This window comes from Aotus nancymaae, unplaced genomic scaffold (assembly GCF_030222135.1).
Source record: "Aotus nancymaae isolate 86718 unplaced genomic scaffold, 86718_ANA_hifiasm-v0.15.2.pri h1tg000059l, whole genome shotgun sequence".
NCBI classification, from domain to species: domain Eukaryota; kingdom Metazoa; phylum Chordata; class Mammalia; order Primates; family Aotidae; genus Aotus; species Aotus nancymaae.
This window is the reverse complement of record NW_026988473.1, coordinates 25,552,744-25,580,446: the sequence shown is the minus strand read 5'-3', so window position 1 is coordinate 25,580,446 and position 27,703 is coordinate 25,552,744. Positions and strand designations below refer to the sequence as shown.

Here is a 27,703-nt window from a genome sequence, read left to right as displayed (position 1 = left end):
TCTAGATAGGGAAGAGAGCATTTTATATTCATCATTTCATTTAATCCTTATGTCAGCATTCATTAACTCCATTTTACAAATGGGATATTTGAGATGCAGAGAACTGCAGAGACACTGACCCAGTGTCATTTAGTTAGTGGAAAATAGAGCCAGGGTTTAGATTTAAGTCTGTCCTATTCCAGTGCCTGTGCTTTCCCCTTACTATATGACATATGCTAAGCATCCCATCTGTATGTGTGGGAAAAATGAGAAGAATCCATGTTCTAGACAGCTTTGCATACCTTTACAATGCAGTTTGTGTCTTAATAAACAAAAGGATCAACCAGAGTTAATTCAAGGGATCAACAGCATAACTTTGTCCGCAATTCCCATTCAGTTTGACCCCTTCATTTATTCTGTATATTGATTGGGTGGTTTTTTGAAAAATAAAATTTAATTTTGGCTGGGTGTGATGGCTTATGCCTGTAATCCCAGCACTTTGGGAGGCCGATGTGGGTGGATCACCTGAAGTCAGGAGTTTGAGACTGCCCTGGCCAACGTGGTGAAACCCTGTCTGTACTAAAAATACAAAAATTATCTGGGTGTGGTGGCAAGCACCTGTAGTCCCAGCTACTTGGGAGGTTGAGGCAGGAGAATTGCTTGAACCCAGGAGGCGGAGGTTGCAGTGAGCCAAGATTATAGCCACTGCACCCCAACCTGGGTAAAACAGAGCGACACTCCACCTCAAAAAAAAAAAGTTTAATTTTGAAGTTTATTTTTCTCTTTTATTTTCATTTTAATCAATGAATTTAGTCCTTCTCTGACATGAACTGTCCTTTAAGCACCTCAACTGTACTATGCTTGTTAACTGTGATGGAATTACTCTTAGAAGGATGCAAGAGCTGACAAGGCTTAAGGACCAGGCTGCAGACAAAATCAGCTATTAAAAAAAGAGGGTAGCGTTCAGCCACTAGAGTGTTTACAAAGAGCTGTTATCATTTAATAGCCTCTTGTTCCAGTTAATCTGGTAACTTATTGGTGAGAGCAAATATCCAGTACCTGTCTTTCACTCATCAGAGGAATTCTGTTCTTTGCATCGCATAGAATTCATCAAAAATCACCTGCATTTTGAATTCAGCCAAAAGACCCCCCCACCAACATTTTATTATAAAAAATTTTAAACATACAGCAAAGTTGAAAGGATTTTACAGATTACACCCATGTACCTACCGCCTAGATTATCCTATTAACATTTTGCCATACTTGTTTCATTATATAGCTAGCCATCTTTCCAATAAATCCATTTTATTTTTGGCATATTTAAAGCAAATTGCAACTTCTGGTTCTGAGCAAGATGGAGTAAACATACTCTGTTTTACTCCTTTCACTTATTACAGTAGAACCTCTGGGCAAAAATACTGAAATCATCTACCAAAAGACTCTTGAAGATGGAGAAAAGATGGCATACTGATCCAGGAACTTGGGATTTGAGGGAATACAAGGCAGTGAATTCTCTGGCGTTTTCTTTACTTCCTATATATCCTAACCTGGATGTTCTACAAACTGGAAACACTAATACACACAGATAAAAAAGAAAAAAAAGAAAAGCCTGCTTCTAGAGGCAAACATCATGAAAAAAGTGGCACTGCTCCTCAAGCCCAATTGGCACTGCAGTAGTGGAGCCAGTGAGTGAAACTCACTTACTTTATATACTTCCCGTGGTAATGAGGTGTATTTCTCTATGGAGCTTGTGGGTGAAACTCTGACTTCTACCTTTGGCCCTGATTCTCTCAGTAATGAGTGGTATTCATCTCTCATGCATCTGTAGGTAGAACTCTGACTTCTGCCCTACTCTGCAGTAATAGTACAGAGGAAGTTGTACCTCTTTATTTTGGAGACTGTAGATAGGGCTCTAACTCCTCCCTCTCACCCCTGCATTAACTAGGCTATTCACTTCCCCAGCTGAGTCAGTTATTGGAATTTTATATTTAACTCCTGCCCTGTAGTAATGAGTTGGTTCCCCGCTTCCTCCCCAACTAGCTCTGTGGAGAATGTAGAATGGAGTCCTGTCATCTGAGTGGGGCAGACAAGAATAGCACTGTAAAGGCTTTATAAACTTAAGGTGACGTGTGAACCATAGTTCACAAAAGTGATCCAGGACATGCATTTTGAATCTAAACAGGTTGACTGCTATAAAATAGAAGATTTAAATGGGAACTAGATTTTTATAATGTAACTCAACATGTCCAGGATATAGACCAAAGAATCAATAAAAATCTCAATTCTGGAAGGCCAAGGCAAGATGATCATTTTAACCCAGGAGGTCGAGTCTGCAGCAATCTGTGTTCACACCACTGTACTCCAATATGGGTGACAGAGCAAGACCTTGTCTCAAAAAATAAAATAAATGAAAATCTCTCAATCTCTCAATTCTAAGAAGAAAAGAGAATTGATATATGCCAACTCTTAAGTTGGTATAGATATTGGAATTATCAAAGATTTTAAACCTGCTATTATAAGAATGTTTCAGTGAGCAATTATAAGCACTCTGGAAATAAATGAAAATCTCAATAAAAAATAAAGGTATTACAAAGTACCAAATGAAAATTTTAGAACTGAAAGATACAGTTACCAGCACCAAAAATTCACTGGATGAGCTCAATGGCAAATTGAAGGAAATATTTGATGAATTTGAAGATAGACTGATACAAATCCAATCTAAACAACAAAAAAACGCATGGAAAAATAATTGAACTGAGCTTTAGGGACTTTTAGGACAATAATGAAAGCTACATGTCACCAGTGTCTAATAAGGTGGAAAAGAGTGTGGAGCTGAAAAAAAGTTTGAAGTAATAGTGTCTTAAAATGTCTAAAATTTGGCTGAAAGACATAAACCTACAGATTTAAGAAGCAGAATGAACCCAAACAAGTTAAAGAAATCCATACCCAGATGCATCAGAGTCAAACTTCTGAAAACTTATGGTAAAGAAAAAAAATCTTGAAAGCAGAGAAGCTAAAGAGAAATGACACATTAGGCATGAATGAACATATGTCTCCATTTATAAGTCTATTTTTACATGCTCTCAGAAATGGTTCATGGTTTCCATTTAAAGGTCTTAATGGCTTTTGTTAAATTTATTCCTAGTTATTTAATATTTTCAATACTATTGAAAATAGAATTGTTTTTAAATTTATTTTTCAGTTTATGTTAATATATAAAAATGTAATTGGTTTTAAATATTAACCTTATATCTTGTAACCTTGTCAGATTCACCCATTAGTTATAATAGTGGCTTTACAGATTTTTTAGGATTTTCTATATCAGCAATTACGCCATCTACAAATAGAGACAGTTTTACTTCTTTGTTTCTAATCTTTATGCTTTTCTTTTCTTTGTCTTGTCTTATTGCAATGGCTTGAACCTCCAGTGCAATGTCTAACATAAACGGTAAAAATGGACATCCTTCCTTGCTTTGTTCCTAATCTTAGAAGGAAGGCATTCAGTATATTACTATTAAGTATGATGTTTTTTGTAGATGCCTTTTATCAGATTGAGGAAGTGCCTTTCTATTCCTAATGTGCTGAGGGCTTTTATACAAATTGATGTTGACTTTTTTGAGATATTTCTTCTGCATCTCTTTAAATGATCATAAGCATTTTTTTTTCGTTATTCTGTTGTAATGGTTAATCATGTTGGTTAATTTTACAATATTAAACCAACCTTGCATTTCTGAGATAAACTCCCATTTGGCCATGATATATTATCTGGGTTCAGTTTGCTTATATTTTGTTCAGGAGTTTTGTGTCTTTGTTCGTGAGGAATATTGGTCTGTATATTTTTATAATGCCATTACAAGTTCATATAAACAGCCCTGTTTGATTCTTGGTGAACAACATTTCCACTGGTGGAGATGGAAATGGGAGGTTGCACAAGAGTGCAGTCTGACAACCAAGAGCATTCATGATATGTTTATTAAGGATTTGGGAGCACTGCTTAATCTAACAAGTCATTTAAATGGAAGTTGGTATTTAATAGACTCTTAAACCCTATGTATATCTTGAGTAATTATTTACTATGAAATAATTACTTGTGCTCTGTTAAGTGCAGTGAATACAGAAATGAACAAAACACAAGTTTCTGTTCTCAAGAAGTTGAAATCCAAAGAGGGACACACTGTTTGATGTTGTCATTGTCAGTTTTCTTCTTTAAGTACTAGTGTAGAGTGGCAAACCCTTCAGATGTGGGAGAAAGGAGCAGGAGTAACTTACTCAAGATGTTAGTGAAGAAATTTCTGAGTAAGGCTTGATCTTAAAGGATAGATAGTTAAAATTAACTAGGTTTTTCGAATAGGGATGTGCATTTCAGGTAACAGGAACAGCACATGCACATCTTGTACTAGCAAGATTAGCCCTCCTCTCTGGGCTAACATAATTCATATGTGTGTGTGTTTTCTTGCTTTGTAACAGTGACCATTGTTTCTGAAAAGAAGCATACATGTATAAGCAATAGAATTGGATGAACATAGAGCGAAACCTTGTGTCCCATCTTTTCTGTCCTTCCCTGCCTGCTCTCCCCTAGAAATGTTGTTAACAATTCAAGGAAAGTAAAATAATGGCTGCCATTATTGAACGAGTACAAGGTACTAGTCATTTGCTTAGTGTTTTAGACAGATTTTCTTATTTATTTTAATCTATATGGTGACCCTTTGAGGTAAAAACTAGGATCTTCATGTGCAGATGGAGAAACTGAACCTTGGAAAAGTAAATTGCCAAAAGCTTCACTGTTGGGATTAATGAACCAGAATTTGAGACCATGTTTTTATATTATAACTCAGAAACCCTGTCTATTAATCATTTACCCAAAGTATGTGATTTTGAGAGGACTTGCTCTAAATAGTGGGAGAAAGTTTAGGTATTTTTTCCATAATGTTCTCTTAGGCAATTAGGCTTAAACATCCAAAAATAATTGAAAAATTTGTGTTGAATACAGAGAACACCACAAAGATATTCCTCTAGAAGAGCAACCCCAAGGCACATAATCATCAGATTCACCAGGGTTGAAATGAAGGAGAAAATACTAAGGGCAGCCAGAGAGAAAGGTCAGGTTACCCACAAAGGGAAACCCATCAGACTCACAGCAGATCTCTCAGCAGAAACCCTACAGGCCAGAAGAGAGTGGGGGCCGATATTCAACATCCTTAAAGAAAAGAACTTTCAACCCAGAATTTCATATCCAGCCAAAGTAAGCTTCATAAGTGAAGGAAAAATAAAATCCTTTGTGAACAAGCAAGTACTCACAGATTTCATCACCACCAGACCAGCTTTACAAGAGCTCCTGAAGGAGACACTACACATAGAAAAAAACAACCAGCACCAGCCACTCCAAAAACGCACGAAATGGTAAAAAGCAGCAACACAATGAAGAATCTGCATCAACCAATGGGCAAAACAGCCAGCTAGCATCAAAATGACAGGATCAAACTCACACATAACAATATTAACCCTAAATGTAAATGGACTAAATGCCCCAATCAAAAGACACAGACTGGCAAATTGGATAAAAAGCCAAAACCCATCAGTGTGCTGTATCCAGGAAACCCACCTCACATGCAAGGATACACAAAGGCTCAAAATAAAAGGATGGAGGAAGATTTACCAAGCAAATGGAGAGCAAAAAAAAGCAGGAGTTGCAATTCTCATCTCTGATAAAATAGACTTTAAAGCAACAAAGATCAAAAGAGACAAAGAAGGACATTACATAATGGTAAAGGGATCAATGCAACAAGAAGAGCTAACGATCCTAAATATATATGCACCTAATACAGGAGCACCCAGATACATAAGGCAAGTTCTTAAAGACTTGAAAAGAGACTTAGACTCCCACACATTAATAGTGGGAGACTTCAACACACCATTGTCAATATTAGACAGATCAATGAGACAGAAAATTAACAAGGATATCCAGGACTTGAACTCAGACCTGGAACAAGCAAACCTAATAGACATTTACAGAACTCTCCAGCCCAAATCCACAGAATATACATTCTTCTCAGCACCACATCACACCTACTCTAAAATTGACCACATAATTGGAAGTAAATCACTCCTCAGCAAATGCAAAAGAACGGAAACCATAACAAACAGTCTCTCAGACCACAGTGCAATCAAGTTAGAACTCAGAATTCAGAAGCCAACCCAGAATCGCACAGCCTCATGGAAATTGAACAACTTTCTCCTGAATGTTGACTGGATAAACACTGAAATGAAGGCAGAAATAAAGATGTTCTTCAAAACCAACGAGAATGAAGACACCACATACCAGAATCTCTGGGACACATTTAAAGCAGTCTCTAGAGGAAAATATATAGCAATAAGTGCCCACATGAGAAGAAAGGAGAGAACTAACATTGACACCCTATCATCAAAATTGAAAGAGCTAGAGGAGCAAGATCAAAAAAACTCAAAACCTAGCAGAAGACAAGAAATAACTAAGATCAAAGCAGAATTGAAGGAGATAGAGACACGAAAAACCCTACAAAAAATCAATAAATCCAGGAGCTGGTTTTTTGAAAAGATCAACAAAATAGACCACTAGCCAGACTAATAAAAAAGAAAAGAGAGAATAACCAAATAGATGCAATAAAAAATAATAAAGGGAATATCACCACAGATGCCACAGAAATTCAAACCATCATCAGAGATTATTACAAACAACTCTATGCACATAAATTAGAAAACCTGGAAGAAATGGATAAATTCCTGGACAGTAGCCTCCTCCCATGCCTAAACCAGGAAGAAGTCGAAACCCTGAATAGACCAATAACAAGGTCTGAAGTCGAGGCAGCAATTAAGAGCCTACCACCCAAAAAAAGCCCAGGCCCAGATGGTTTCACAGCCGAATTCTACCAGACATACAAAGAGGAACTGGTACCATTCCTACTGAAACTATTCCAAATAATCCAAAAAGAGGGAATCCTTCCCAAATCATTTTATGAGACCAACATCATCCTAATACCAAAACCCGGCAGAGACTCAACAAGAAAAGAAAACTACAGGCCAATATCCATGATGAACATAGATGCAAAAATCTTCAATAAAATACTGGCAAGCCGATTACAACAACACATCAAAAAGCTTATCTACCATGATCAAGTAGGATTCATCCCGGGGATGCAAGGCTGGTTCAATATACGCAAGTCTATAAATGTAATTCACCACATAAACAGAACCAAAAACAAAAACCACATGATTATCTCAATTGATGCAGAGAAGGCCTTCGACAAAATTCAACAGCCCTTTATGCTAAAAACTCTCAATAAACTAGGTATCGACGGAACGTATCTCAAAATAATAAAAGCTATTTATGACAAACCGACAGCCAATATCATACTGAATGGGCAAAAACTGGAAGCATTCCCTTTGAAATCTGGCACTAGACAAGGATGCCCTCTCTCACCACTCCTATTCAATATAGTACTGGAAGTTCTAGCCAGAGCAATCAGGCAAGAAAAAGAAATAAAGGGTATTCGATTAGAAAAGGAGGAAGTCAAATTGTCTCTATTTGCAGACGACATGATTGTATATCTAGAAGACCCTATCACCTCAGCCCAAAATCTCCTGAAACTGATAAGCAACTTCAGCAAAGTCTCAGGATACAAAATCAATGTGCAAAAATCACAAGCATTCCTATACACCAATAACAGACTTAAAGAGAGCCAAATCAAGAACGAACTGCCATTCACAATTGCTGCAAAGAGAATAAAATACCTAGGAATACAACTAACAAGGAACGTAAAGGACCTCTTCAAGGAGAACTACAAATCACTGCTCAACGAAATAAGAGAGGATACAAACAGATGGAGAAACATTCCATGTTCATGGTTAGGAAGAATTAATATCGTGAAAATGGCCATACTGCCCAAAGTAATTTACAGATTCAACGCTATCCCCATCAAGCTACCAATGACCTTCCTCACAGAACTGGAAAAAAACACCTTAAACTTCATATGGAACCAGAAGAGAGCCCACATAGCCAAGTCAATTCTAAGCAAAAAGAACAAAGCGGGAGGCATCACACTACTGGACATCAAACTCTACTACAAGGCTACAGTAATCAAAACAGCATGGTACTGGTACCAAAACAGAGATATAGACCAATGGAACAGAACAGAGGCATCGGAGGCGACACAACATATCTACAACCACCTGATCTTTGACAAACCTGACAAAAACAAGCAATGGGGAAAGGATTCCCTGTTCAATAAGTGGTGTTGGGAAAACTGGCTAGCCATATGCAGAAAGCAGAAACTGGACCCCTTCCTGACACCTTACACTAAAATTGACTCCAGATGGATTAAAGACTTAAACATAAGATGTAACACCATAAAAACACTAGAAGGAAACCTAGGCAAAACCATTCAGGACATAGGCGTAGGCAAGGACTTTATGACCAAAACACCAAAAGCATTGGCAACAAAAGCCAAAATAGACAAATGGGACCTAATCAAACTCCACAGCTTTTGCACGGCAAAAGAAACAGTCAATAGAGTGAATCGGCAACCAACACAATGGGAAAAAATCTTTGCAGCCTACCCGTCTGACAAAGGGCTGATATCCAGAATTTACAATGAACTAAAAAAGATTTACAAGAAAAAAACAAACAAGCCCATTCAAAAATGGGCGAAGGATATGAACAGATACTTTACAAAAGAAGACATACATGAGGCCAACAAACATATGAAAAAATGCTCATCATCACTGGTCATTAGAGAAATGCAAATCAAGACTACATTGAGATACCATCTCACGCCAGTTAGAATGGCGATCATTAAAAAATCTGGAGAAAACAGATGCTGGAGAGGATGTGGAGAAATAGGAACACTTTTACACTGTTGGTGGGAGTGTAAATTGGTTCAACCACTGTGGAAAACAGTGTAGCGATTCCTCAAGGACCTAGAAATAGAGATTCCATTTGATCCAGCAATCCCATTACTGGGCATATATCCAAAGGATTATAAATCATTCTACTATAAGGACACATGCACACGAATGTTCATTGCAGCACAGTTTACAATAGCAAAGACCTGGAACCAACCCAAATGCCCATCGATGATAGACTGGACAGGAAAAATGTGGCACATGTACACCATGGAATATTATGCAGCCATTAAAAACGAGGAGTTCACATCCTTCATAGGGACATGGATGAACCTGGAAACCCTCATTCTCAGCAAACTGACACAAGAACACAAAATCAAACACCACATGTTCTCACTCATAGGCGGGTGTTGAACAAGGAGAACACAGGGACACAGGGAGGGGAGCACTATACACGGGGGTCTGTTGGGGGTAGGGGGGATAGTGGGGGGGAGGAGAGTTGGGGAGGGATAGCATGGGGAGAAATGCCAGATATAGGTGAAGGGGAGGGAGGCAGCAAATCATACTGCCACATATGCACCTATGCAACAACCTTGCATGTTTTTCACATGTACCCCAAAACCTAAAATGCAATAAAAAAAAAAAGAAAAGAAAAATTTGTGTTGAGATTTAATTGTGTCATTCATAGTTATGTAACTCATATTAACCTTAAATTATATAACTTTTTTCTTGGTATATTATAGTTCCCATGAGACATACCAGATGATAAAAATGCAAAGAAAGCTTCCACCATCCATATACCCTCCCTCTACCACTTGCCCTGCTTCCCTCTAGTTGGAGTGTGGATAATTAGTGCCCTTCCCACTATTGCAGATCTTCAACAGTCTGCTAAAAATGCCCTTCTTATTCAACCTCAAATGGCTAGTCTGATTTAAATCACCTTTCAGACTGCAGCTCTACTTGACAAGCTTGCACCCTGGCAGTCTCCCTTTACCTCAGTCACGCTCAACCCCACTTTGCCTCAGTTCCAATGCTATACAACCCTCAGTGCCCTGCCCAAAACATACATGTGCACATCCCCATTCTCTGGTTTCACAGAACTCAAACTTCCTTGAACAAGACATTTTTAAACACTTGCCTTTGTTCTTACTAGTTCTGTGCTCTTCCCACTTTTCTCTGTTGTCAGCCTGGGAAAATACTATTTATCCCTCAAAGTGGCAATACCAATGTTACCTTCTCTGTGTGAAGCTTTTCCCACCTTCTCCAGGAGAGGCAGCATTCATAACTTCCCTGCTGATAATCATATTATTCTGTTTATGTCTTTGGTATTATCCTTAATACATTTTGTAATAGTTCGTTTTCTTTCTGCCTGTTTCTTGTGCTCCTGATTGGAAGATCCTAGAAGGGTAGATCATTATGGGTGATTTTTTTTCCTTAGTTAGCATATATATAGTAGCTTCTTAATGAATTATATGAATTGTTACTGATACTGATAAATTACCTTTTTTAAATGCATCCTGTGTCACAGGCACTGTGTTTGATGGTTATAAGCATAATTTCATTTAATCCTCATACTTATCCTATGATACAGAGACAATTATTACCCCATTTTACAAATTAAGAAATTGAAGTTAAGAAAGGCAAAATAATATGAGTAGGGTAATACATCAGTAAAGGGATGGGGTCAAGACTTGAACCCAGAACACCTGACTTGAGAGCTCATTCTGCCTTATACCATTCATTCATTCATTCATTCATTCATTCTCTGAGGAGTACAACCAGAATGTACATTCTCTATTAGGACTATCCCTGAATAGCTAAAAAGAAGGATATAAAAGATATGCTGACACCAAAAGGTGAGTGAGGTCCCTTGGGAAAGGCTTGAGAGTTATTTGAAAAATCTCATTTGATCACAGAAGGAAGCTCAAAGGAATCTGCTATGTTCACTTCTGATAAAGTTAGGTTGAGAGAATGCTATACTTGGAAAAACAATGTTCACACATTGTTTTTGAAAAGTGGACAAGAAAAAGAGAGCCATTGTTTGGCTGAAGAATGATGTGGATCATCAAATGCCAGAACTACCCTCTTACAGAGGAGAAGACCAAAATCCAGATTAATTAATGTTTACCCAAGGATACATAAGTAATAAGTAACAGAACTTAGACTAGAACCCCAATTTCCTGAGTCCCAGTTCAGGGCCCTTTACACCACAGTGTTCTTTTACATTAGAGTTGCTGTGTTCATGTTTGGCGAAAAATGCTAGAACAAGGCAGAAATTAGTCTTTGAAGGAAACAGCTTTACGCTTTTGGGACTGGCTAGCTTTTGCCTAAGACCTGCCTCTATTTTGGGGTTCTCAGTTTGCTGAGAACTTAATACTGCCAGCCATACAAATCAAAAGGCAAGGCTTTTCTTTAGGCCTCCTAGGTCTGTGCATTCACTTCTCTGCTCTGCTTCCTGGGGCAAATTATCACTTCATCTCCACTGGGCAGTTTGAACACAGGATTGTATTAGCTCTTGTCTTAGCCCTTAGATGTCTGTTGGTTTGTCTCTGTTACAATAAATGTATAGTCTGTGCATTCAACTTGGGAGAGGAGAGGGAAAAGAAAGAAATCTAACTCTGTACCAACAAAGATTTCTAATACTGTTTCTTTCTGTTTGTCTTTCAGGGCGATGAGGAAGGACCCAGGTAAGATCACATTATTGTTGCTTGTCTTTTCTCATAATTGAAGTAGAGTGACATTTGTGGCCTTTTAGTACTCCATGAAATATGGACAGCCAAGGAACAGCACAGAAAAGGGATCGCTATCTTAAGCCTGGGATTTGAAGATCTTATTTTGTAAGACTCCCATCTCCTTCTCATCTATATCATTTCCTGTCTGTAACCTTAAGATAAAGGTAGACTTTAGCATATATAATGACAGTAACTTTGCTGTATTCTTTTGTACATTCAAAATACCTTGTTAAGAAGAATGGGCACTACATTTAAATCATAATGTAGTATCATTATGATAATGGTAATGGTATCAGGTGAACTGACTAGATAAATTTTTGTATTGTTCTTTCTTGATTGGAATTGGATTGATTTTTTTTAATGGGCTCTAGATCTAGTATTCTTTATTTCTGATCTATAGTATCTTTGTGTCTGACCCAAGACACCTATATAATGAATCCTAGGATATGGGTATACAAAACTTTGTTTAGGAAAAAAAATGTTCCTTTGTGCTTCTGTATCGCCACAGTTGAATACGGTTTAAAGCTGCATTTTATTATGGTCTCAGTCTGGCAGTGAACCTGGACTGTGGTTTACTCGATGTTGGGGTCCGTGAGATCGGCACATCTGCCGGGGGTCTCTTGACCAGCAAGAGGGTCCTAATACCTGGAAGAGAGAGTGCACGGAAGAAAAGAGAGATAGAGAAAAATGGGTCTGGAGGTCTGAAACGAGCTGTGCTCAGATCAGCAATTTATTCTTTGTGCACAGGAGCTTATATATGTTTTTTCATACAGTTACTGACGTAGGTCCCATTACAAAAGTTTTATCAGGAGGGAACAGAAAATTACAAAGTAAGCATGGGAGGGGGTAGCATACAGTTTTATCTAAAGATGGCTGAACCCAAAACAAACAAAAGATTCTTATCCTATAAAGATTCTTATCCTTTTATCAATGACTACAGTTACGGTAAATAACATCAAGGCGAGCGATAATTTGAGGGGTAGCGTTTTTCTAGTAACGTGAGCGATCACAGGATTTCGTGAATGCAGGTAAACAGAGTCATAAAACCAGCCCAGAAGAGGAACTTCAAGAGACAATAGTCTCGTAAATAGTCATGCAGGCCTCACCCAGACATGCCATTAGCTCAGTGGATCAAGAATAGGCTTCTGCAAACTCAGGCCTCTATATCACTTCCTTCTTTTTTCCTCAGCTCGACTACCCTCAGTGGGGGGAGAATATGTCCGGGCTCTAACTCCGTAATGGCGGAGACACGGAGGGGTCTCTACGCTGGTGGAGTGATCCCCATAACTCACCCTTCCTGTCATTCTCCTCAAGCAGTGAAAACAGATTGTGGGAAAAGCTACAGCTGTGTCATCAACACAATTGAGGAATATTTGTACATAGTAAAATGCAGTGTCCAGATGGGTCCCATCTGTCACGTAGAATAAAGGGTTGTTAAGGCTGGGAAGTATCAGAATGGTCATCCAGGCCACTGCTATTCAAACTTTATTTTTAGCAGAAGCACCCTTTTTTCAAATGGACTTTAAGCAGGACCTCAACGTGTAAAAAGCAATTTTCCTCTGGCTAAAGTTGGGGCAGCATTCATCGGTGAACCTTCCCTCTTCATCACAGTAGACCCTGAGGAGCTTTTGCAGAGACCTAGCGTTCCTCATTTTGAAAATCACTATCAAGTCCCTCATTAAAAGAAGCTAAATGAACTGTCAAAGGTTACCTTACTAGAAGCAGGATTTGACCCTTCTTTGTTTTGTTTGTTTGCGTGTTTCCTTTTTACAAACCAACAAAAACAGTTTCCTCTCTTTTTTCCTTTTTCTTCCTTGTATGCTGAGCCTCTTTCTTAGTGCCGAATGTCCCATATCTGCATCTCCTGATGTGTTCTTCCCTTGGAAGCTATAGTTTTTAACATCTGCTCGGGAACCAGAAGATCCTATCCAGCCCCTTGTCTACTATGGCTAAAGCCACAGGCACCCAACTTTAAAAGACATAGGCACCTTGCTTCAAACCTACAGGGTTTCAGGGAACCACTTTAGAATCCATCTTCCAACCATTCTCAGGAACAGGCTTCTTCTGTGTTGTGGTTCTTTTCCTTCCTTCCTCATTCTTCACTCCCTTTTGTTCATTTAACATATATTTGTGACCTACTATGGCACTGTGCTACATCCTGGGCATATGATGGTGACTAAAGCAGACATAGTTCCTACTCTTGTAGATCCTAAGTCTAGTGGGAGAGGTAAACATGTAACTGGTAATTATGCAGTTGGGAATGTGTTCTGATAATCTTAGGCTACTTTAGGAAGGGCTCCTAAGTTTGTCTTGGAGGATAAGGGGAGGCTTACCAGAAAAGGTTATATATAAACAGAGGTCTGAAAAGGGGAGAAGGCAGATGAAGGAGGAGCCGGGGTTAGTTGTTCTAGGTAGAGTAAACAAATTGTATACAAGCTCCAGACAAAAGAAGAGGGGAAGAAAGACAGCAGAGCCCAGATCTTTTAGGGCATTATAGACTTCTTAAGGCATTTCAGCACTATACTGAAGGCAGTGGGAAACTATTAAAGAATTTTAAATAGGAATTAACCTGAACAGGTTTGCATTTTAGAAGTGTCTCCTACCTACAGAATGGAATATGCATTGGAGGTAGATCAAGAGCCTGGGAGACTTCCAGGCACAGTCACGTGCACCTATAATTCCAGCTACTCAGAAGGCTGAGGTGGGAAGATTACTTGAACCCAGGAGTTTAAGAGCAGCCTGAGCAACATTATAAGACTCTGTCTCTAAAACTAAGTAAATAAAAAATAAATTTTAAAGATTGAAAAATAAGGAAGAGCCTGGGAGACTAGTTAGACTAGGTTAGCAATGATGGGAGCCAAAATCAGTATCTTCTAGTTATTGATCAGCTTTTCATCATTTTGCACAGACCTTTGGTTTAGACGTACTTTAAACTCTGCTTGGCCCTCCACCGTTTCTCTCAAGATTAGTTCTAGCTCCTTAAAATCCAGTCCAGTCAGAGCCCTAGAGTTTCTTTCCCACAAAAAGAGTTCAAACAAGACCATGTTAAAGAAAATACTTGGCAGAGGTAATGTACAGGTTCCACAGGATAGACATTTCTGTCTTGGCAGAGCTGGATTAGGATGAACACACTCATCTTTATAGCCACATGCAAGAGTCACGTTGATGAGAAGAATACAAGGAACATATGAAGACATTAACTTATTCAGTGTGAGATACTGGCTTTGGAGTTTAACTGCAGATACCTTTGTATCATTTTGACAAGATAATTGAGAGGCATAGAGTTTCTTTCCTTACAACCAAGATGTCAGGCTGTCTCCCTCGAGCCAGCCTGCTGTGGAGGTCAGCAGGGAGTTCATTGGACTAGGACTTGACAGAACCCTTTTTGGTACAATAAGTACTTGAAGTGCGTGTTCTGATTTGTTGGAGTCATCGTCAAATTTTTTTTTTTTTTTTTTTTGAGACGGAGTTTCGCTGTTACCCAGACTGGAGTGCAATGGTGTGATCTCGGCTCACTGCAACCTCCACCTCCTGGGTTCAAGCAATTCTCCTGCCTCAGCCTCCTGAGTAGCTGGGACTACAGGCGCGCACCACCATGCCCAGCTAATTTTTGTATTTTTAGAAGAGACGGGGTTTCACCATGTTGACCAGGATGGTCTCGATCTCTTGACCTTGTGATCCACCCGCCTTGGCCTCCCAAAGTGCTGGGATTATAGGCGTGAGCCACTGCGCCCGGCCCCAAATTTTCTTTTTTAACCTTTAAATTCCTACTTGTTGGTTCTATTCACTTTATTCATTTTGAACTACCATTTGGCTCAATTTATTCTGATTAATCCTTCAGAGAAAATTGCCTTTGATCCGAAATTTTTCTCATTTATGACATATACTTTACCATTTCAACAAGCCAAATAGAATTGTGTTCCAAAGGCTTCTGTATTGATGACAGTACTAGATGAGAATTTGATGTATAAGGAAGGCAGAAAGGAAGTGTGGGAGTCCCTACACAAGGGATGGATGAGAAATGAAGCTGGAGACACTGAGTTCCAGTTCTTCTTGGATCATTATGCCTGTGTCTCCATTGCTAGCATTCTTTTCACACAGCCACCTCTCCACTATCTACATAGAAGATATGTAGATTAGATTACATATCTAATCTACATAGAGAATTAGATTCCATCCAGTCTCCATGGTGGAAGGAAAAAAGAAAAATTCCTGTCCGATGGAAACATATTTGTCCATAATGAATCTTCCTCCTTTTCTACTAGCTGGAGTGTTTTGCCTTGTTTCCTCTTTTCTGTTTTGATTTCCCAAGCTGTTTGATATGAGGGGACCAGATGTTGTGCTTTTAGTCATGTCTGTTTCTTGCCTGAATTTCACTGTGCAATTATTCTACTAATTTACAATAATAATCATAGCTACCATTTATTGACAGTTCATTATGTCCAAAGTGCTTTATATGTATTCTAATTTAAGCTGCATACAAACCCCATGATGTAGTTATTATCCCACTTATCAAATGAAGAAGTTAATGCTTGGAGAGCTTAACTTGCCTTAGATCACATGGCTAGTAAGTGGCAGAGCATGACTTGAATCTACTGTGGCTTCAGAGCTTAACCACCAAGTGCTCTCAGCCACCATTTGGACTATCTCCAAAATGCCAGCATGCTTCTCTCTGTGACCCGATACAAAAGCCAAGAGGACCCTATATGCAGTCCTCAGAAGATCACTTTTGTCTTGTTCCTCTAACCTGGGAGTTCTTTAATTGCTTTGACATTGAATTGCTGTGGCCTCTGTTTTCTGCAAGTTGCTTCCCCTCTCAGACTCTGTCATTATAAAGGGAATGTCTTTGTCTCATTCTCACGCAGTATCCTCTGAGGGTTAGCAGAAAAAGGGGTGCTCCCTGGGGAGCAGCCGACCGAGCCTTCTTTTGACTCCACAGAATAGCTACCTGTTGCCTCTCGGTCTGACAGATTACTCCTCAAGTCCATGATACACAGTCATACAGCTGGCAAGAATTCTTGGAGGGCATGGAGAAGCAAAAGTCCTAATATGTAGGACATGTATATTAACTGCCGTGGAGTTTAAGAGGGTATCTTTGACTTTGGGAGGCCAAGGCAGGCAGATCATGAGGTCAGGAGATCAAGTCCATCCTGGCCAACATGGTGAAACCCTGTCTCTACTAAAAATACAAAAATTAGCTTGGCGTGGTGGCACGTGCCTGTAATTTCAGCTACTCGAGAGGCTGAGCCAGGAGAATCGCTTGAACCAGGGAGTGGGAGGTTGCAGTGAACCAAGATCATACCACTGCACTCCAGCTTGGCAACAGAGCGAGACTCCATCTAAAAAAAAAAGAGGGTGTCTTTGAAGTCCAGAATATTTTTTTTTTCTAAGCAAAAAAGCAATTTACACTTTTGGCAGCAATTTTCTGTCTTCTCTGTGCTATTATGGGAGATCTTGCGTTCACTCCCTCACAGATTGACTCCTTCTCTACTCCTCCCGGAGCCTGCTGAAAAGAAATGTATATTCGAGGAGAGGGGGTGGCAATAGGATCTGTTGGTGGAAAAGCTATTGTGTAGTGGGAGGAAGTCAGAGAGGGAAAAGACCCTTTAACTCTTGTGCTTAGAGAAGAAGGAGCAAGATAAGGATTAGATTTTTATTTGCTATTGAGGTTTTCTGTAATTTTTTTTTTAACCTAAGAGGAAATTGGCTTTTTAATAGTAACAGCCGTACTTGGAACTTCTGTAGAATTTTTCATCTTCAAAGCTGGCTGTTATTCAGGCAAAAAGCTCCCACTGAGATCAGTGTGAATCTGACCCATACTGATTCTGTGATCAAACAGGAAGCATGTTCTGAAGGAGTAGGAGCTGAAGGAGAGTCAGCAGACCTAGCTTCTATTTTTGATTCTGTCTGTAACTGACTGTGTGACCTTGGGCAAGTCATTTAACCTCCTTGTACTCTATTTTTAGTTCCCTGTAAATACTAGCCTCACCCCCTCCACTCTTTCCTCCACCTAGTTTTGGTGATATCCTTGTTAGGAGGAATACAAGTCTTTTATCAAATACGGAGTGGAAACAACCTGCTTATAGATTCCGTAATTTGGTAGTTTTTTTTTCTCAGTTTTGTTTCTTTAAAAATTATCCTGGGTCTGTATGCTGGTTACTCTTTTTCCCCCTCTAAATGAATAACCATATGTTCTTAGATGTGGCATTTCTCTTTCTATTTAGGTTTTAGAGATAAAAGAGGACTAAGTTACTGATACACTTGGGTTTCTTCTGTCTTTTGATTGCAAATTTGTGGTTTGGTGTTGCATTGTCTTAATTGCAGGAAGTCTATCTGGAAGTGGAAGAAAATGGCTGTGATACTTGTGACATGGAATGGAATTGTCAGGGCTGTTTATTATGCAGAGTGGGGTGCCAACATCTAAATTGTTCTTCAGCATATAGAGTCTCTTAACTGTCATGTTTCCCTATTATGCAGTTTGAGCGGATTTTATTTTTCCATGCTGATAAGGATGTTTATCCCCCACTTAAGCCAGGTGAAAGTTGAAGCCACACTATGCATTGTGCTGCCTGTCTATACCCATCACATACCTCCTTGCTAAAATAATTGATTTTCAGAAATTTGCCTGTAAGAGTCACAACTTTATTTTGTGAATGTTAGTATATTAACCAGAAAATCCATTCACAGCTGGAAACTTCTAGCTTATTGCATCTGCTTCCAACTGGAAATGTTGATTAGAAGCAGCCTATATTTTTAACATACATCTATCTACTTCATAATGCTAAGAGAAAAGGGCCCAAGAGGAAGGGGCATAGATATCACTTTGCATGCTGTGGTTTTACTCTAATCAACTTGTTTGCCATTCAATACAGTAGTTATGATGGTTGGCAGGCTAACCTTGTTTATATATTTGGCCTCAGAACTTATCAGGATAACATTTCCCACTAGGAGCTCTATTTCCTAACCTCTCAGATGAGAAAGATTGCAGAGGAATTCTTTCTTTCAACAAAATCTTAGAGTGCCTAATGCCAGGCCCTCTGCTAGGCTTTGGGAATATGAAAATGACTAAGACTTTGTTCCTGTATTTAAAGATCTCAAAATCTAGTTTGAAAGAGAGCTAAATAAACCATTGATTGATTGATTGATTGCCAGAAACTTGCTCTGTTGCCTAGGCTAGAGTGTAATGGTATGATCACAGCTCACTGCAGCCTCAATCTCCCTGGCTTAAGCAATCCTCCCAACTCAGACTCCCACCCCCATTGGTGAGTAGCTGGGACAATAGGTGCATGTCACCATGCCTGGCTAATTTATTTATTTTTTGTAGAGATGAGGTCTCACTTTGTTGCCCAGGCTGGTTTTGAACTCCTGGGGTCAAGCGATCCTCCTGATTTGGCTTCTCAGAGTGCTGAGAATAGAGGCGTGAGCCAGCACATCTAGCCAACAATTTAAGTTTTATATTTAAGTGTAATATAATAATTATTATCATGATAAATTATCATAGAGAAGCATTGCATGCCAACTATATGTGAGGAAATATTTTAAACATTTATATATATTATCTGCTTCTCACAACAGTCCTAATAAGTGGTTAATATATTATTTTTATTTCTCATTTGAATGAAAAAACTGAGTTGCAGAGAGGTTATACACTTATGAGGTCACACATCTAAAAAGTGGTAGAGCCAACATTCAGACTCAAGTTGTCTAACTCCAGACTGCAGGTTCTTAACTACTGCAATATAATGATTCTCTGAAAAGCATGTTGGAAATAGTATAGGCTCCAACTAACTCAGAATAAAGAATCAGAAAAGATAGCATTTCTTCTGGACCTTGACAAATGGATAGGTCTAGGCTTCTTCAGATGGAAAAAATAGGAAAGCTGTAAGTAAAGAGACCATTAAGTATAAAGGTTCAAGGAGTGAAAACACATGTGCTACGGGGTGGAGGGGGAGGGAATGGTGAATAACTGCATGACTGGCCTGGGACAGGAGACGAGACTAGAAGGTGAGTTGAGTCCAGCTTGTAAAGGGTGAGGTGTACCATGTTGAGACACCAAAAGTGGTTACCGTTTTCTATTATACTTTACCTCTTGACTACAGCATTACTCCCTTACAGAAGAAATGAACAGACTTCTGAATCTTACAGGTTTCTTACTCTAGTCACATCTCATGATTTTTTATGGGTAAATTTCTTTCTTTACATTTTTGTTTCTCTGTCAAAATCTCACATCTTCTTAAACTTAAAGGACAAATAAGCTTTGAAGCATTTAAAGTATTCCCCTTTTGGGGTTTGCTCTTTTAGATGGAAAACTAAGCAACTGAGGTAAAGTAGTTGTAAAAGGGAGTTGTCTATTTGATTTGTGTCTATTTTGATAGCTCCTACCTTCCTCTAATTTATTCTTTTTTCTTTTTTTTCAACAACAACACATTTATTACATAAAAGACACTCTGATAGTCTATTCTGTTTCATCATTATGATCACTAATGTTGTTTGTGACCCACTAAAATAATTTCCCAGCCCATCAATGGGTTACAATCCATGGTTTGAAAAACCCGGCAGTACATTTTATGCTGATCTGCCATGGATACAGGGTTACCACTGTCCATGATACCTTCGTGTGTGAACTAGAAAAAGGTGCCCTTTCCTTAAGATGCTTAATTCCATCTGCCAAAAAATTGTCATAATGTGCTGACTTTGTGACAGTAAGACACTACTGTCATATGCCAGAGAATGGTCAAAAATAAATAAGTAAAACTTGATGTCAACATTATGAATGGTGTCCCTAATAAATAATGATGTTGTAAGCACCAACACAAAACTAGATGACAAAATAGGTTGGAGATGTTTGTTCAATGGATAAATTATCTCAGAGTAGCTGTATACCAGGGATTTGTGACAGCTCTTTTGCCTTCTTAGGTCCTTTCTGCTCATTTCCCTATTAGAGTAGCCAGATAAAATACAGAACATCCATTTTAACTGGAATTTCAAATAAACAACAAAAAAAATTTAATATGAATATGTGCTACACAATATTTGGAATATAATCATGCTAAAAATATTCATTATGTATTTCAAAATTGCTAAATGACTACATCTTAAATGTTCTTAACACAAAAAATTAATTAGCTTAACATAGTTGTTCCACAATATTTACACATATCAAAATATCACATTGTATCCTATAAATATATATAATTATTATTTGTCAATAACATTTAAAATTAAGAAATAGTTAAAAACACTGGCTGTTCTCTGAAATTTAAATTTAACTGGGCACCCTGTATTTTTATTTTTTTTTATTTCTTCAATATTTATTTTAAGTTCAGGGGTACATGTGCAGAATGTGCAGGTTTGTTACATAGGTAAACGTGTGCCATGCTGGTTTGCTGCACAAATCATCCCATCCCTTATTAAGTCCAGCATCTATTAGCTATTCTTCTTGATGCTGTTCTTCCTCCCACCCCCAACCCTCTGACAGGCATTCCCCCTACAGGTCCATGTGTTCTCATCATTCAGCTCCCACTTGTAAGTTCCTATGTTAGTTTGCTGAGGATAATGGCTTCCAACTTCATCCATGTTCATGAAAAGGACATGATCTCATTCCTTTCTATGGCTGCATAGTATTCCATGGTATATGTATACCATATTTTCTTTATCCAGTCTATTATTGATAGGCATTTGGGTTGATTCCATGTCTTTGCCATTGCAAATATTGCTGCAGTGAATATATGCATGCATGTATCTTTTTATAACAGAATGATTTATATTCCTGCGGGTGTATACCCAGTAATGGGATTCCTGGGTCAAATGGTATTTCTGGTTCTAGGTCTTTGAGGAATCACCACACTGTCTTCCACAATGGTTGAAGTAATTTACACTCCCACCAACAGGTTTTTCTCTGCAACCTCGCTGCAATCTGTTATTCTGACTGGCATGAGATGGTATCTCATTGTGGTTCTGATTTGTATTTCTCTAATGCTCAGTGATGTTGAGCTTTTTTGTGTTTGTTGGCTCATGTATATCTTCTTTGGATAAGTGTGTGTTCATGCCTACTTATTAATGGGGCTGTTTGTTTTTTTCTTGTAAATGTAAGTTCCATGTAGACTGTAAATATTAGACCTTTGTCAGATTGATAGATTGGAAAAATTTTCTCCTACCTTCCTCTAATTTGAAGTCAAGTTTGGAAAGCACAGTAAGTCCTCACTTAACATCATTCATAGGTTCTTGGAAACATCAGCGTTAAGTGAAATGATGTATAATGAAACCAGTTTTACCATAGACTAGTTGATATAAGCAAGAAAGATTAATAAAACAAGTAAGATAATTATTTATTCAGTTATTCCAGTTCAGAGTCATGTGTGGCTGGAACAGCTCAGGGCACAAGGTAGGAACCTCCCCTGGCCAGGTTTCATGGCCGGCCGCACCCACACCCACACTCACACCCACACTCACTCAAACTATGACAATTTAGACACACCAGTTTACCTAAGATGCACATCTTTAAGATGTGGGAGGAAACCAGAGTACTTGGAGGAAACCCACATAGACATGGGAGAAAGTGCAAACACCACACACAGTGGCCAGGGCTGGGAATTCCCCCCCAACTTTCTTTTCCTAATCAACATTATAAAAAAAAATGCTAAATGAAATTACTCTATTCAAGGACCTGCTGTAGTTTAGTTCCTTCTAAATTAATGGAGAAAAGCAATATTAAAGTACCATCTTCCAAATAGATTTAAGGACATAGAGGTTTTACTTAAAAGGTAATCAAACAATTAAGTTGATGAGAAGGAATGCCACATTGGTCACTGAGTTAGATCCAATGCTGGGGAGTCTAACTGCAGCCTAATGCTCTTCGTCCTTATTTGTCTTCATAGCTATTTTGGTCTAGCACTAAGCAGAATGGATTTTAGGAAGTCACACAACTTTAGTCTGTGTTTTAAGAATAACTAAATTTGATGTCCTTGGTTATGCCCCTCCTCCCCGACCTGTGGACAGCCACAGCAAAATTGTTGTTGGTGGTATCTTTTTCATTTTAGGAGAAGCCTGCTGGTCTTAAGCATCTTGTCACATTTATTCCCAGTGAGAGGCAGGCAAGAGGTCAGTAATTCCATTTTCCCAACAGCTTTCAAGGATTCTTCCCTTTTTTTTTCTTTGTAGCTCTATGTCACTGAACTGCAGTCACCTCTTTATCCAGAAACTAAAACACCAGGCATTTGTAACTCATGCTGGCAGCACATACTCATGGAGTTTTTTGTTTTTTTTTTCTTTTCAAGAAGATGTGAAGTTTAGAGTCAATGAGTGCAGATTTTCTTAAAATTAGAACTGTAGGGAGGTGGCTTCAGAACTTTAAGAAAGGTAGCCAAAGACTGAGTTAAAACTGGGGTACCCTAAATAGTGAGGTTTTACCATAAGGCAAATTCATGTGCCTATACTTGTTTAGACCCAGGACCTAAACATGAGTAGTTACAGGTTCATAAAATAAATAATTTCTCATCTATAAGCTGGGGTTTCAACGAAGAAAAACATTTTCTTAATATAAACGCCTTACTCCTTCTTAGCACCACTACCAGTTGTTCCTTGTAGGTTTGCAGTGTGGTTGTAAAATGAAAACGTATTTTGTTTTCTTGGTGAGTACATGTCTTACCCTCTGGTTTCATCATTTCTATTTAGAGGGAAGTGAGATTGAGCATGAGAAAAACAGTGCAGAGAGGGAGGAACAGACAGAGTTGCAGCAAAAGCAAGGAGAGAGGTATTTCTCAGCTGCCCCTGGCTGCTAGACGCGTCTTGGTCTAGATACTGTGGGACAGCTGCTATTTTCTCCCACCTGTACAGGTATTATTATCTCTCATACAAGGACTAGTTAAAACTGACTAAGCTGCCAACTTTTCCCTAACTTTCCAGATTGTCCAGGGTTAATAGTTAACCAGCAGTAATACCTGACTATGTATTGAGCATTAACTTTGAGCTAGATCTACATATATAATTTCAAAGTTTTTTTTTTTTTTAAAGAAAGAAAGAAAGAGAAAAAAAATGAAGAAGAAGAAGAAAAAGGAAGAGAGAGAGAGAGAGAGAATGGGAGTATTGCTTTCTTGCCCAGGCTAGAATGCTGTTTAGTAATGGGTATTGAAAACCTCTTTTATACCGATAATTATACTTGATGTAGACAGGAAGGAATAAGGGAAGAAAATAACAAACAAGCAGCCAACCAATATTTCATTTAAACCTATGAAATGCTATGCTATTACTGAGGAATGATTTACTTCCAATTATGTAGTCACTTTTGGAATAGGTGTGAGGTGGTAATGTATGTTTTGTGTATTTGAAGTGGAGAGTTCTGTAAATGTTTATTAAGTTTACTTGTTCCGGGTCTGAGTTCAAGTCCTGAATGTCCTTGTTAATTTATAATTTCAAAGTTTTAAAACAACTCTGTAAGGACAGTTATTTTAACCCCATTTTTGTTTGTGTATATGAAGACATTGATACTACAAGAAGTTAAGTGACTAAGCCATGATCACACAGTTAGAAAGTGACTCAACCAAGATTAAGAACCCAGATCTGTCAGGATTAAAATTTCTATGCTTCCAACAATTATGCTATACTGCCTTTGTCAGAAGATGGAAGATTCCTATCTTCCAACCTTTTGGCCAGGAATAAGTGAAACTGATGGATGGAATTCTGACAAGGCAACAGGGATTTGGTACTTTTATGAGAAAATTTTTTCATTATCTTTGTTGAATGTCAACAAGCAGTTTGTCTGAGAAGAAAGTTTAGGTGGGGGTTGTCAGGAAAGTGTCTAAGGTGGAATGAACTTATTTCCCCAAACAGGTAAACATTAATTTACTCACAGGCTTTATGGAGCCAGCAACTGCCATTGCCTCTTCTGAAAGAGCCACCATTCACCAAGTGGCAGGTGCAGGGCAACTGTTACCATGGCAACGGCAGGAGAGGCAAGCAGTTTAATTCTAGAACTGATAATTAACTGAGGGGTATGGTGTGGGGTGGGGAGAAAATGGGGGGATAATTGTTGCAGGAGGGAAAACTTAGCAATTACTGGCAAGTAGCATAGATGAAAAGGCCAGGCCCAGCATGCTCCTAGCTTTTGGCACTCATCCCCTCAGGTTAGGAATTTTTGATACACTAAAATGAAGGGTTGAATCCCTAGCCAACCAAGTCTCTTTAAGGAATCACCTGAGGAAAGAAGATTGTCACATAGGCTGTGAAACGATATACAAGGGGCCATATAAATGACTACCCTAAATTATACCACTCACCCAGAAGCAACCCAGAAATGCTATCTAAACTCTGCAGGAAGGATTCATATTGGTGATAAAATAGGACCCATAAAGCATACTTGTTGTGGGTGTCTACTTCTTTGGATTGAATGGGGGAAATTGGCTTATTAGAAAATAAAAAGAAGACTCTAGGAGGTGATGAACTTGTTTAGGTACTTAATCATCATCGCTATTAGTTCATCAACCTTTCAGAGACTGTGTTAATGAAAATAGCTAGAACTCACATGGATGATTATCTATCTCATTTAATCTTCAAAACAATTTAGGAAGAAGATGCTATTAATATTCTCATAACAGACTCAAAGATGTTCAGTACCTTGACCAAGGTCATAGAGCTAGTAAGTTAATGTACTGAATCTTATCCTATTGAGTTGTATTTTAAAATAGAAAATATAGAGAAATCGTGTTCCCAGTCTAGAATAAAACAGACTTAAGCAGATATAATCAATTTATAATAAAAAGGAAAATATTTTCTAGTAAAATAAGGTTAGCTGCAAAATGAAATATCCTGAATGAGCAATATTAGAGAATATCCTTTTCTTTTGAGATCTGTCAGGCCCATAGCTCGAGATTAGCTCTAGGTCCCAAGCCCTGATCAGGTGAATAATGTGAGTCATGATTCTTTCCTGACTTGGTTCTGTGGCTCAGGTGGGTTAAAGCTCAGAAGAAGAGGTAACTTGTTGAATGAGGCTGTCCAAAGCTCATCTAATCATCTATTAGAACCTAACTTCCATGTGTATGTATTTCTCATGTGAAAAAGCCATAATGTACAGCAAGACTTCCTTGTATTCCTCAGTGTGTGTATGTGTATGTTAGAGGGTGAGAGAGAGAGAGAGACAGAAACAGAGATTTTACTTTGAAACAGTGAGTCTCAGTGGGAGCAGAAACATGGCATTCATTCAGCAGAGTTTATAGAGCACCTGCTTCATTCTAGCATTGTCTTTGGTGCTAGGGATACAACCTTAGAGAAAACATTCAAAGTCTTGGCCTTCAAAGAATGTGTGCTCTAGAATCTTAAGAAAAGGTAGAGGAAGGTAATTGATGTGTAATTTAAAAACACATTTTAAGAGACCCGTTAGTCCTTCTTTCAAAATCTATTATAGAAAATAAAACTTAGTCCTTCTGGCTGGTAGGAAAATAAAATATACAAAAGATAGAATAAGAGAGCAGTAGAGGCCAGGCACTATGGCTCACTCCTGTAATCCCAGCACTTTAGGAGGACTAGATGGGTAAATTGTTTCAGGCCAGGAGTTCCAGACAAGGCTGGCCAACATGACAAAACCCTGTCTCTACTAAAAATACAAAGATTAGTGAGGCATGTTGGCACACTAATTCAAGCAACTCAGGAGGCTGAGGCACCATAATTGCTTGAACCCAGGAGGTGGAGGTTGCAGTGAGCAAGATTGCGCCACTGCACTCCAGCCTGGGTGACAGAACAAGACTCTGTCTCAAAACAAACAAACAAAGATAGTAGAGGTTGATAATCACTATTTAAAACTATGAGCTTACCCTTGATTTTCTAAAGGTTTGACAAATTAATAAGTTGATACTGCCTTTGCAAGGGAAAAAATTAATACCAAAATTTGGGAGCTTGACTGACACAGTAATTATGCTGGAAAATGTAATTTTGCTTCCATAATAGAGATGGGATTATTTCAAGAAGATCTCATTAATGTGCTGTCCATCAACAAAAAGCAGTGTAACCTTTCTTTATTGGATTAATGCAGGGTCGTGATGCAAAGCCTGTTGGAATATTTCTCAGTTCTTTGTTCTAAGAAAATAAGTACTGTCTTAAAGTCTAGATATGGAAATTAAAATCATTGAAAACAGAAAAACAGTGTGACCACTCATTCCAAAATCTCCATGAACCTTCTGTCATTTCTTTTTTTTTTTTTTTGAGACGGAGTTTCACTCTTGTTACCCAGGCTGGAGTGCAATGGCGCGATCTCGGCTCACCGCAACCTCCGCCTCCTGGGTTCAGGCAATTCTCCTGCCTCAGCCTCCTGAGTAGCTGGGATTACAGGCACGCGCCACCATGCCCAGCTAATTTTTTGTATTTTTAGTAGAGACGGGGTTTCACCATGTTGACCAGGATGGTCTCAATCTGTTCACCTCGTGATACACCCGCCTCGGCCTCCCAAAGTGCTGGGATTACAGGTGTGAGCCACCGCGCCCGGCCGCCTTCTGTCATTTCTATAAAATTCATTCCTTTATCCATTTATGAAACAAATTTTATCAAGCATCTACTATGTGCTAGGTAGTGCTAGATGTTGGAGCTATAGTAGAAAGCAAAACCAAATGCAGTCCTTGCTTTCATGGTGCTTACTACATGGTGAATGGTCTCTCCTCCACATTTCAGGGGCATATATTCTGTGTCTGCTCAACTCACATTAAAGAAATCAGCAGCCTACTAAAAGATGCATGTCACTTGGAACTGTAAATGGAAATCTGCCAATGCAGGGCTTTCTAGATATATTAGACTAAACATTATTTTAGTTGTCAGTTTGCCCTTCTAAACTAGGGTTCCATGGTCCACTAACTTTGGCAAAGTCTACCCTCTTGGAGTTCCACAAGTATCATGATGACTTTGAGCAGCCTTGTGATAATGAAATACGTTTACTTTGTTTAACCTGACATTCCCAAATATATTGACCATAAGACTCTTTTAACCCCTATCACATAAATATTCTTCATAAACTGTGTTCCTCAAGATATACTATGATAAATACTGCTTTTTCTCCACTAGATGTGGGACTTATTGCTAATGACTGACATGCAGAAAGAGGGTATAAAAAAATGTAGAGTTATTTCCTTAGTTGA

At 38.6% G+C, this 27,703-nt stretch overlaps 1 protein-coding gene across 1 annotated transcript in view; it reads left to right on the top strand.

Annotated features, from left to right (window-relative positions):
• TRIM44 (tripartite motif containing 44) overlaps positions 1 to 27,703 on the top strand; it is a 143,547-nt gene that overhangs the window by 67,765 nt on the left and 48,079 nt on the right. Inside the window, exon 4 of the mRNA XM_012452354.2 lies at positions 11,524 to 11,543. Coding sequence (XP_012307777.1) covers positions 11,524 to 11,543 — 20 coding nt within the window. The remainder of the gene's footprint in view (positions 1 to 11,523; positions 11,544 to 27,703) is intronic.